We start from the raw sequence: 10,522 nt of genomic DNA on the forward strand, positions 1-10,522 counted from the left end.
CTTAATACAGTAAATGTTCTAATAAACAGAATATGAAAATCTTTGTTTTGAAAGTGACATCTAGGATATACTTAACTTACAGGAATATTATTATGTGGTCAGGAATAGCTTAAAGCAATGCAAAATACCAACAATTAAAACATTGGCATGTTGGTATCACTTATTTGAATTCTAAGTACAAATACCATTTTGTAGGGGGGAAAAAAAAAGAAAACCCCACACTTCAAATATGTTAAGTGCATTAGCAACATTATGCAAAAACCTTACCAACATCTGTGGCTGGGTAAAATTATTATGGTTAATAGTTTCAGAGTAAATACGGACTTTTTCTTAGGCTTACAATTTCTTGAGGATCTAGCTTGTGTTTAAGGGATTAAGAATTATTTGTCACAGTAAAAGGCCAGGCTTTTACAAAGCTGTGAGAGTATATGGTAGGAATCAGGATGAAAATCACATCAGTGGTTAGGCTTGTTAGGCTAAACCAGCAATAGCAGTAGTCATTACTTACATATGCTTTTTGAAGTTGTAAATATTAACTGATGCTGCAGCTCCTGGAAGCATTAAGGATGAATGAAGTACTGGTCCTAAATTCACGGGCACTGCATTTTAAACTGCGTATCAGATGTTCATTTATTTTATCTGTTTAAAGTAAGCAAATACCCATTCTGTGAAATAGGCAAATACGGAGAACTTCCAAACTTTGGCTATAAACAGATTTGTCTTTACCCTTGCCAAGATGTGTTCTTTCCCCTTCTGCTTTTTTCTGCTTTCTGTAATTACTGTGACACTCTGAAGCTGTGTGATTAGTACCTCACTATTAGAAGGCAGTGCAAAGTGCAAAGAATGCAAATATTTATCCCTAACAAATCCCAAGGTTTGCATCCCAGCTGCATTAGATAGAAAACTGATCATTTAAGCACTAGTTGCAACAGCATTTTCAGTTGCTTTTAAAATGTTTTGCATGCTGTCATTTCATGCTATATGATTCCTGAAGGATAATGCCTTTGTAACTTAAAGCTTTTGCTTATGTGCATGTAGCACTATATTTTTGTGGGCTGGTTTGCATGATAGCTGGAAATACTATTGTGTATTGAGCCAGCAATCACATTAGTGAAGTTTTTCTTAATTCAGATAGCATTTGCTTTGGCTAGTGAAGGTGGTGCGCTTACTAAAAGAAAAAACGCAGCAAACTCCTTGTGAGTTTATAGATCCCTTGTGCCCTGCGGGGCGGGGAGGGAAAGCAATCACTTCTGTTTGAATTTTCCAACATGCATAACGGCACAGTGCACAGCTTTCAGATTTGATGGACATTTTGCATTAAAGTTAATGCTTTAGAAATATTTAAACAAATCACTAATATATGATAATTTCACTGTTGGAATATGGGTTCTATGGGTTTCCTGTTTCAGTGTGTTTTAAATGTCCTGCAGGAACAAAACCCTGCATTTCCTAGGTTCCTCATAGGGATTTAGAGAGACGACTTGATGCATCCTTTCTCCTACCTGAAAGTCCTTTTAATGCGCACACACACCGCACCCAGCCCCCACCCTTTCCATAACCTAGTCCTGATTTTGCATAGTTCCTTCAGGAGCTAATCGAGCTCCTCTGTGAAATAAACAAAATAGGTGTACAAACTGCATGACGTTGATGTGAGATTGTGTTCCTAGGCTTCTTGAGAGACTGCAGCTGAAGCTAAACTTGCCCTTTTGGCAGCTACAGAGAATGTTTTTTGCCTATACTCTGTCCAGTAAGTTGGCTCAGTTTCTTGCCAGCATGTAGCCAACAGAGTTTGGATGACAGGTAGCTGTGTAACTAGCTGTGTGGTGTGGGGGATGTTCGTTAAAGCAAATGATCCATTAAATGTAAAATAGAGGGACCCATACTTCACGATACATCACATAATAGTATGAGATGATATGGGATTGCTGTTGCCTTTCCTTTGTGGGTTTTTTTTTTTTTTCCTTAAACGCTTGAAGAGATTTCTGAAGTTTTGCTCATGTGCATGAGCACCTAAATGTAATGTGATTCTGTATCAAAACTTTTCAAATATGATTTCCAAGGGGAGGAGAAACATAACTGCATGTGTTTTTCTTTCTACAGGGATGAATTGTAAAAGCTACATCATCTTGACCCAAACATAGTGTTACAGTGGACTGCTCATCTCCAGTTCTAAAAGCTTTTTGAAAACCAACAGCATTGCAGCTTGTTTTGGACTTCGTTTTACTGTTGTTATCAGCATGGAAAAGCGTGGTGTTTGTTTTATTTTTTTAGATGCTCAAGGCAAATCTGATAAAGAAATGGTGGAAAGTTTTATGTGGGCACTGTTTTATTTAACATGCCTTTATTTTACTTTCATCTGTTCAAAGTGAATTTCTGCAAAACTGCAGATGAAGACCTGTAGCTTGTGAACTCTAATTTTGATGGGGGTACTTGAACACTCACTTCTCTCGGCTCCTGTGTCCCTTGGTAAAACTGCTTCTGTGCACCTTATGACACTACGTAGGTAATACCAGGTTTTCTGTGTTCCGATGTCTGCTAGATGCTACTAAAAGGAGATGAACTTCCTTTTTAAGCTTTTGACATGGTGTCATAGACTAGCATGTAGTAGATACAATCAGCTGCTTTATTACCTTAAAACCAGGCATTTGTATATATTAAACTTCAAGACATCAGAGGTGGGTGGCCGCTCTTATCAAACATTGTTGTTCAAGTTGGACATAACAGGCATGGTTTTCCCTTTCCTTCTAAAATTAATTAATGGAGTCTTGAAATTCTGTTTTGGTTTATAGCTCACTACTGATGTGATACACATGGATTTAACTTCGTAAATATGACGTAAGCTGTGTCCCAATCACTGAACAGTTTATGCAGTGCTGCTTTGCCAAATAAAGCTAAAAGCAAAAGGGGGGTTGTGTGCTTGTGTGGAAGATTAGGATCAGTATGTAGTAGACTACTGAGATACGGATTGCTAGATTCTTTATGGAAAAAAAAAAAAATAGATCCAGTTTGGTTCTAAAAGAAAGTTGCTTTTGGCAAAGCCATTTGCTGTATTAACTTTCTCATTTTTCTAACTGTGGGCACCCAGGAAAAATTCCGGCTTTTTAGAAAGTGAATTCTTAATTGCTATACAAGGAAAACATGATACATGCAGAAGGAATAACGAATCCTGGCCTCCTGAGTATGGATAGAGATGCAAGCGTTCAATTTTCATATAGAAGAGTAGTTGGAAGGCTATAAACCTTTTTTCTGCCCCAAGTTTTCTGTTTCGGTACTGTAAAATGTCAACAGCAAATTGTGAAGCAGTACAGTAAGGTGGGCTGCTTTGGGAAAGGGGGGAAGTGTGTCTTTAGTCATCTTGCCCAGATTTGAGCAACCAGGAATTAAAGTAAACAGTATGTTATCATTATTTTCTTTTTTATCGTAAAAAGGATTATAGAATAAAATAACTTGCATAAAAACAACCCATAGTGATCACTGCAAAAATATATTTGACTTTTTATGGTGGAACAGCAATAATTTTGTGATAGGATTAATCCCTGCGAACATAAGCGTTAAAATTCAAAGGCTTCTGAATATGAAAGAGGAACATTTGGAATAACCTTCCTTCTGAAGGTCAGCCCCATCCTATTCCTGTATAAAAGATATGTATCACTTTATTTATTTAGATGTTTGGAAGTTAATGCACCACCTTCTGATCTGACTGCAGCCTGGGAGCACATACACAAGATTAATATTATAAAGGAATTAATATAGCGTGTATTCTAGAAAATACAATTCAGAAAAACCCACTTGCGTCTGACAAATTTGTACTAACCCACAATCAACTGTGAATCTAGTTCTTGGTGTTGAAGTGAAATATCTTAAATGATGCATGCTAATGTTCAACATTTTGGTCGCTGTATCATTCAGTTTGAGTTCAGCTTTATTTACATCTTCTCACTAATTTAATCAGTGAAATGAAAGATATGAGCTCAACTGTATCCAAGTTCTTGTCTCTGGGCACAGTGTAATAAGCTAGCCTAACTTGGAAGAGGTGATAAAGCTGAGACCCGGTGACAACTTTTTGGGGAGAACCACTTCAGGAGGTGTAAGACTTCAGGGACCAAGGCCGTTGGGATTAGTGCACCCATTCCACTGAAGGAGTTGGTGATAGTCAAGGTACTCAGACAGAAAGGAGTATCCAGGAATAGCATTTAGGAATGGGAAAATGAAAACCCCTCCATGATGGAGCAATGGTTCTGAAGTAAAAACTTCTTGGAGAAGAGGACAAGTTGAAATGCAGAAGATTTGAAGAGCTTGAGTAAATGCTGTGTGAACTGTCTGAATTGCTACTTTGCCAAATAAATTGAGAGGAAGCTGTACCTAGGTGTGTGTCTGTTTTTGTGGGTGTTTTTTGTTGGGTTTTTTTTTTTTAACCTTCACAGAACTTCACATGTCCAAAAAGAAAGCAAGCATGTATAAAAATACTGGTTTACTAAATGACCAGAACTATGTGTCTGTTTTCAGTTAATTAATGTATTGCAGCAGTTACCAAGCCTGGTAATGCCATATGGAATGTAAGTGGAGTTTTAGTTGACTGTTTGGAATTTCTTTTAGTTCACATCTGTGTGTTTTGGGGAACAGGCTGTGTACAGCACAGACCTGTGTGCGTCGCGTACAAATTCCGCCTGCCGTCCGTGGTTGAATGCAGCTAGCTAGGAGTGTATGACCTGCCACTTGCAAGGATTAAAGTTTATCTTTTTATAAGAGGTGCAGTGATGTTTCACTGGATTGTTACGATCGCCTCTAAGCCGGAACAACTTGGGAGAACATAGTGGCTGAACCAGAGATAGTCACCCGTCTGGCTGTTTCCAGGGGTCAGGCAGTGGATGGCCTCCAGAGCTTGAGCAGAGGAACCAAGAGCCCATACCTGTCTCTTGAAAACCCACAAACAGTTGTGGGTGCTCTGCAGAGAAGAGCAGTTTGGTGTGCCGTATGGATGCTTTCTGTTGACGTGGGAGGAATTACCTGTTTATTTACTGTAATTTCCATTCAAACTAGCCAGTTAACTTGAGGGCATAGACACTGTTACATGATTTTTTTTTTTTTTTTTTTTTTTGAGGGAAACTAGGGCGCAGAGGGTGTGCACCAGCGCTGCTGATGGAGGCCACCTGGATCATTCCTGAAATGTTCTGCAGTCAGCGAGTTTGAAATGGGCAATAATGGCTGGAGCAGGGGGGGCCCTACGTGGCAGGCTCTGGAGTGTCCAGCTGGCAGCCGTTCCCTCTCCGTGTGCAGTGTTTTTGTGACAAGGTGACAAGCTCCAGGGTTTTCCAGTGCGAGGAGGGACTGTGGAATTAACTGTCAGCACAAAGAGGTAAACTAAAATGGCCAGAGGCACTCCTGCCAGCAAGAAGGGTGTTAACCCATTCTTACAACAGCAGGGTTTTCTTCCTTGTACTCATTAATGTGCCCTAGGACGCGCTGCATTTGATTTAAATGCAGTTCACAGAAAGAGGATATGATTGCAATTCCTTCTTGATTTTGACATGGTGCAAAGGATGAGTAATGCAAACCAAGCTCATGATTTGTATCTCTCGTTCCATTTAGCTGATTTTGGACATATTATGATGCAGTTAGATCAATAATACTAATTACCTTTATGGAACCCTTGTTCTTTGTCCCAAATGATGTGGAAGAGGTATTCTGCTGAAGTGAATGAGCAGTGGTCCTGGCTCAGAAAAAAGCCATGATGAGGTCATGCAAGCACATTGTGCAGAACAAAACAACGAAACAAAAAACAGGGAGGGGAAGTGCTGCCCCAAAGGCAGCATGTGTGCAGGGGGACACAGGAGATGATGAGGTCTGAAATTGGTCTTTTGCATTTCAGGACGTCCAGACTTTACACATCAGGAATTGTAAATCAGAGTTTAAATGCTGTGGTATACAATAGATGGATTCAAGCATGGGATTTAAGTTGGTTTTGTGGGTTCATACAGCTTGCCTTTGTTGGCTCTGTTTGAGTTTTTGTCCGTCTGCTTGTAATTGTGAAAGGTTGAAGACCAGTTGTGGGAATTGCACAGATGCTTACGGTATCATAAACCCTTTACTGTAATCGATATGCACTTGTGTGCTCAGAGCACCCGGTAGCAAGGTTTGGGTTTCTGTGCCTCAGTCAGGTCTGAGGAAATCAGCTTGGGTTAAAACTTGGCCTGATGCAGGCAGAGACGCTATAAACTTTCCTCTACCTGACCTGTTCACCCTCCCACATTTCATCCTTGACATACAGGGCTGCGTTCTGTTCCAGGTGGTAGTTTCATATGCAGCACAAATTCGTAACGCAGCTGATGCATTCTGAGTTTTCCTATGAAAGGCTGTTACTGTTCTCGTGCGCTCTTGGCAAGGTGTTAATGAGATGCGCAGCAGAAAGTGCTCAGGAACTAAAATCATATTTCTTTAAATGATGAACTGAATGGACATAGTTATTGCTGAAATGTGTATGGAGGAGATCCAGCTGTCCGTTGAAAATTGCCTGGAAGCTTCAGGAAGGAGAAATGGAAAGAACTCACTTTGCGTCTCATCACACCAAACCTGAAAACTTGAGAGACTCAATCCCATGCCTTTTTAACAAAACTCTATTTTAGCAACAACAGACTCTTTTCATAAAGACTGTTGACGGAGTTTCTCTGAGATCTCACTTCGATCTTTTAATGTTTCTTTGTAGTCCAGCCACTTTCATCATACGCTTCTGAGGAACTGACCTGATAGATACTCTTGAAAACATTCCCTGATGCTACTGAGAAGCTGAAGTCCTTTTTTCAGCCATGTTAGGCGTATGTTTGCACCTCGTGTCTTTATTATGAACAGGTTAAGTATCTTGTTTACCATGTTCTGCCAAATCCTTCTGTTTGCTATAATGGAGAAGGGGCATCTGAGGTTAATCAGTAACTTATTTCAGGTGCCTTATGGACTAGGAGGACACTCTCAAAGGCCTCTGGTTAGGGAAATGGGTGATTCAGAGTATCTGCCTAGGCTAATGCTGTGATCGGAGCTCTGGAGAAGCGCTCTCCTCTGGCTACAGAGGCAGCCTCAGGAAAGTCATCTCTTGTGCATGGAATTAGCCTTCAGGGATGCTTTTTCCCCATAGTTCCTGCTTTCCATTCTGCTGCCCACTTTCAAGTCCTTTCCAGACCTGCACCCATTCAAGTTTCCTGCTCCCTCTGTATGTATGTTGTTCAGTCATTTGTTTTGAATTTAGATATCTTTAATGAGTTTCTTTTGTGGATTAGGAGCTGGTAGTTGTGAAATACTATGTTAAAATTTCTTGCTCTGCCCTCTTTAAGACGGGATTAAACATTTCTGTTGGCTGAACAGCTGAGGACATCCTTGGAAGCTGTGACTCTCAATCCTTCACAGCACTGAACCTTTCTGCCTTGTCTGTTGTTTCTCAGCCTGCTCAAAATACACTTTTCATTGATACGTGAGTGGTTTTTAACTGTCAGCCAGGAGCCTTACAAATGCAAAAATTAAAATTCTACCAGGTATCTTTAAAAACTCATTTCTGAACTGGCTTTTTGTGCTGATTCAGTCTCTGTGTTTTAGAGCTTCAGTGCAGAGTGCAGTGTTCAGCAAGTGTTTCTGTTGTATTACAAATGTATTTGTAGCCTTACATTCTGACTTTCTGACTTGTTCTAAGTAATTATTAGTTGAAAAATATATAGCAAAGGCACTTCTACCCTCCCCCTCCTCCCCCCTTACAGCATGTTTCCCTTTTCTTACTCAGGTCAAGCCCATTGTTTCATGGGCTCTTTTCTTTCGTAGTAATAACTATGTGTTTATTGCCTCTGTCTGGTCTTTACATCCATCAGTGCTCTCTGAATCTTTTCTAGCTTTTCCCTTTGCTTTTACTTTTTTAGCTTTTGCAATTAGAAACTGAAAAATCCCAATTCCTGATGCTCATGAAAGCAGCAAGTGTAGACCTCAGTGATGCATGACTGTGAATTCTGCTGGGGCTTACTAGAAAGGCTCTCTCTTTGTTTTGGGGTGGCGTGTTTGTGTTGCTATTCGTTCGTGCCACTGACTCGCTCTGTGGAGTTTGGGATTGAAACTCTTATGCTTTATCTAGGATTTAAAAAGCAAATGGAGCATCACACTGACCTATTTCAGGCTTTTTGTTTTGCAAATGTGCTTTTGGAACTGCCTCTGCTATAATCCTGCAGTGCTATGGAAAGACTACAGTGGGGCTGTGCAGTCTAGGATCCCCTGTAAAAGTGGGCAGCAAGCAACCCACATTACGGAAAAAACCCGACTTCTAATTATGGATAAAACTCAGGTAAGTATTGCCTGTTACTTGGAAATAATTTGTACCCTTAAGCGTATGTAAGTTGGTCTGAAGGACAAAACAATTGAAAATATAAAAAGCGATCTAACCAAAATACGTATCTTGATCAACATTAAATACACTGACAAAACAAATTGTAATGACCTCTCCTAATAAACAGAGGAGTAATATCCACAGGTATATGCTATCAGAGCAATCAATATTCTCTGCGTATCTGTCTAAAGCATGCTGGTAGTAAAAATAGGTGGACTGAGCATATTCCCAGATGTGTGGATAGATGTGTCAGTGTTTAGGACAGGAAACACAGATCTGACAGACCTCAAAGAGTGATGATTTTCACACAGAATATCTGACTTCTGCTGCACTATAAACACTGTATAAAACTCCCTAGCTCCTGAAGTTTGCCTGAGAAGCCATGAAAGCAATTAGCAATGCAACCATGAAGATGGGGTAGAAGCAGTGCCTGCTCAGAGCGCTCCTTTGCAATCGGAGAGCGAGCCCCAACCTCAGGAGTGGCTGGGAAGGGGCTACAGAAGTGGTGTCAGCAGGAGGCAACGGCTGGGAGCAGCCTGGGGAGAAGCGGGCAGCACCCCCAGCATGTCAACAAGGGTGTCTTGCCACAGCTTTTTCTGCTAGTGCTCAGATGTGGTCTGGCTCAGTAGTTCAGGATCACTTACTTAAAGTGAAACAGCATGAAAGCTGTTAAATGAAAACACATGTTAGGAAGGCCAGTGTGTATTAACTGCAGGAGCTACCAAGCCAATCTGTTATTTTGCTAACTTTGTCTTGCTCTTCGTCTAGCTGACGATGTCCAGGCTTTCTGGCAAGGTGCAAACTTTTTTTTATTTCAGTCCAGCTGTGGAGTTTGCAATTACCCGGGAAGTAAAAGGCCTCAGGCTGGTGGTCTGCACAGCAGCAACTGTCACCATCTCCCCTCCTAGAGAGGAGTCCCTGGGAAGACTGTGGCAACTATAACATAGCAATAGCTAGACTCCTGTGCTACGCTTGCTGTCTACCACTCTCGCTCCAGCTCTGCTTAGAGGTGTTTATTCTTGGCTTTCGTACATGAAATCCATGAAGGCTGATTCCACTCATGGCAGCACTGCAACAAAGCCTGCTGTCAGGTAAAGTGACTGGAAAGCTGAGCAGCTCACACCACGGCTGTACTGGCTGGCTTGTGCTCCGTGTGGGATCTCGCTGCCTGGAAGAACAAAAACAAACCTTTTGTTCTCCTGCTGGCTGTGTGCCAGAGTAATGGGTTTCCGTAATAGGAGCACTATGGGCACAGTGAGAAAAGACTCCTTTTCTTGCTGCTATGGTAAGATGGTGAAGGAGAATTAGATATTTAATTAAAACCCCAAACAAAGCAAGGCGACAGTTTTTCAATGATGGGAAATAATACCCCAACCAGATGGGCAGCACATCTTTCCTAGAAGGCTGTATTTAAAATGTGGTCTTTTGGGTCTTGTGCTATTTGCCATGCCTGCTGTGGGCTGGGATGGAAGAGAGGCCGTGCTCCCAAGTTAGAAATCGGCAGTATCAGCAGCTGATCTCCTGGACCCAATGTAACGCTGAAGTACGAACAACCAGACTGCCTAACGTGGCAGGAGGGCTCTGGGCAAGCAGCACTGGCAACCGGACTCCCTGAGAGGTTGGCACAGCCAGCTCTGCGACTGCTGTCCTGCTTGGCTCAAGGACTGCTCGAGAGACAGGTCATGGAGGTAGACGCCCTGTTCTTCTCAGTCTTCCTACAACAAAATATCTCAACAACTCCCTCCACCATACACATTCCAGCTTCTTTTAAGGCTGTTTCACAGAGAGGAGAAATGTACTTCTGTCTGCTCTCATGCTATGGTCTCGTAGCACAAAATTTAGCTGGTAGCTGAAAATAAAGGCAATGCAAGAAATGTAAGAATAAAATAGGTTTATTAGAGCTATTTTACATAAAGTAATCAAGACCGAGCAACTTGAAGAACTATTTGTATACCATGGCAATATTCTCGCTGACTCGAAGTTACCGAAGTACAAAAGACGACATACAAAAAGATGCATGCCTCATTTGCCTCTGTTTTTATTGGGACCCATGATGAATGTGACATCCTTGGACAGTCAAACAAGATAGACAGCACGGTGTGTATATATGTATGTATATATAACATGTACTGTACACATTTTACTGTTAACACATCAGAAGTTCACTCA

General features: G+C 41.2%; 1 protein-coding gene across 1 annotated transcript in view; it reads left to right on the plus strand.

Annotated features, from left to right (window-relative positions):
- The window catches only part of PCMT1 (protein-L-isoaspartate (D-aspartate) O-methyltransferase), a 32,746-nt gene extending 30,436 nt beyond the window's left edge, over nucleotides 1-2,310 (plus strand). Inside the window, 1 exon segment of the mRNA XM_050894012.1 lies at nucleotides 2,101-2,310. Within this exon segment, the coding sequence (XP_050749969.1) occupies nucleotides 2,101-2,113 (13 nt within the window). The 3' untranslated portion in view covers nucleotides 2,114-2,310.
- Nucleotides 2,311-10,522: the final 8,212 nt, after the last annotated feature.

This window comes from Gymnogyps californianus, chromosome 3 (assembly GCF_018139145.2).
Source record: "Gymnogyps californianus isolate 813 chromosome 3, ASM1813914v2, whole genome shotgun sequence".
Taxonomy (NCBI): domain Eukaryota; kingdom Metazoa; phylum Chordata; class Aves; order Accipitriformes; family Cathartidae; genus Gymnogyps; species Gymnogyps californianus.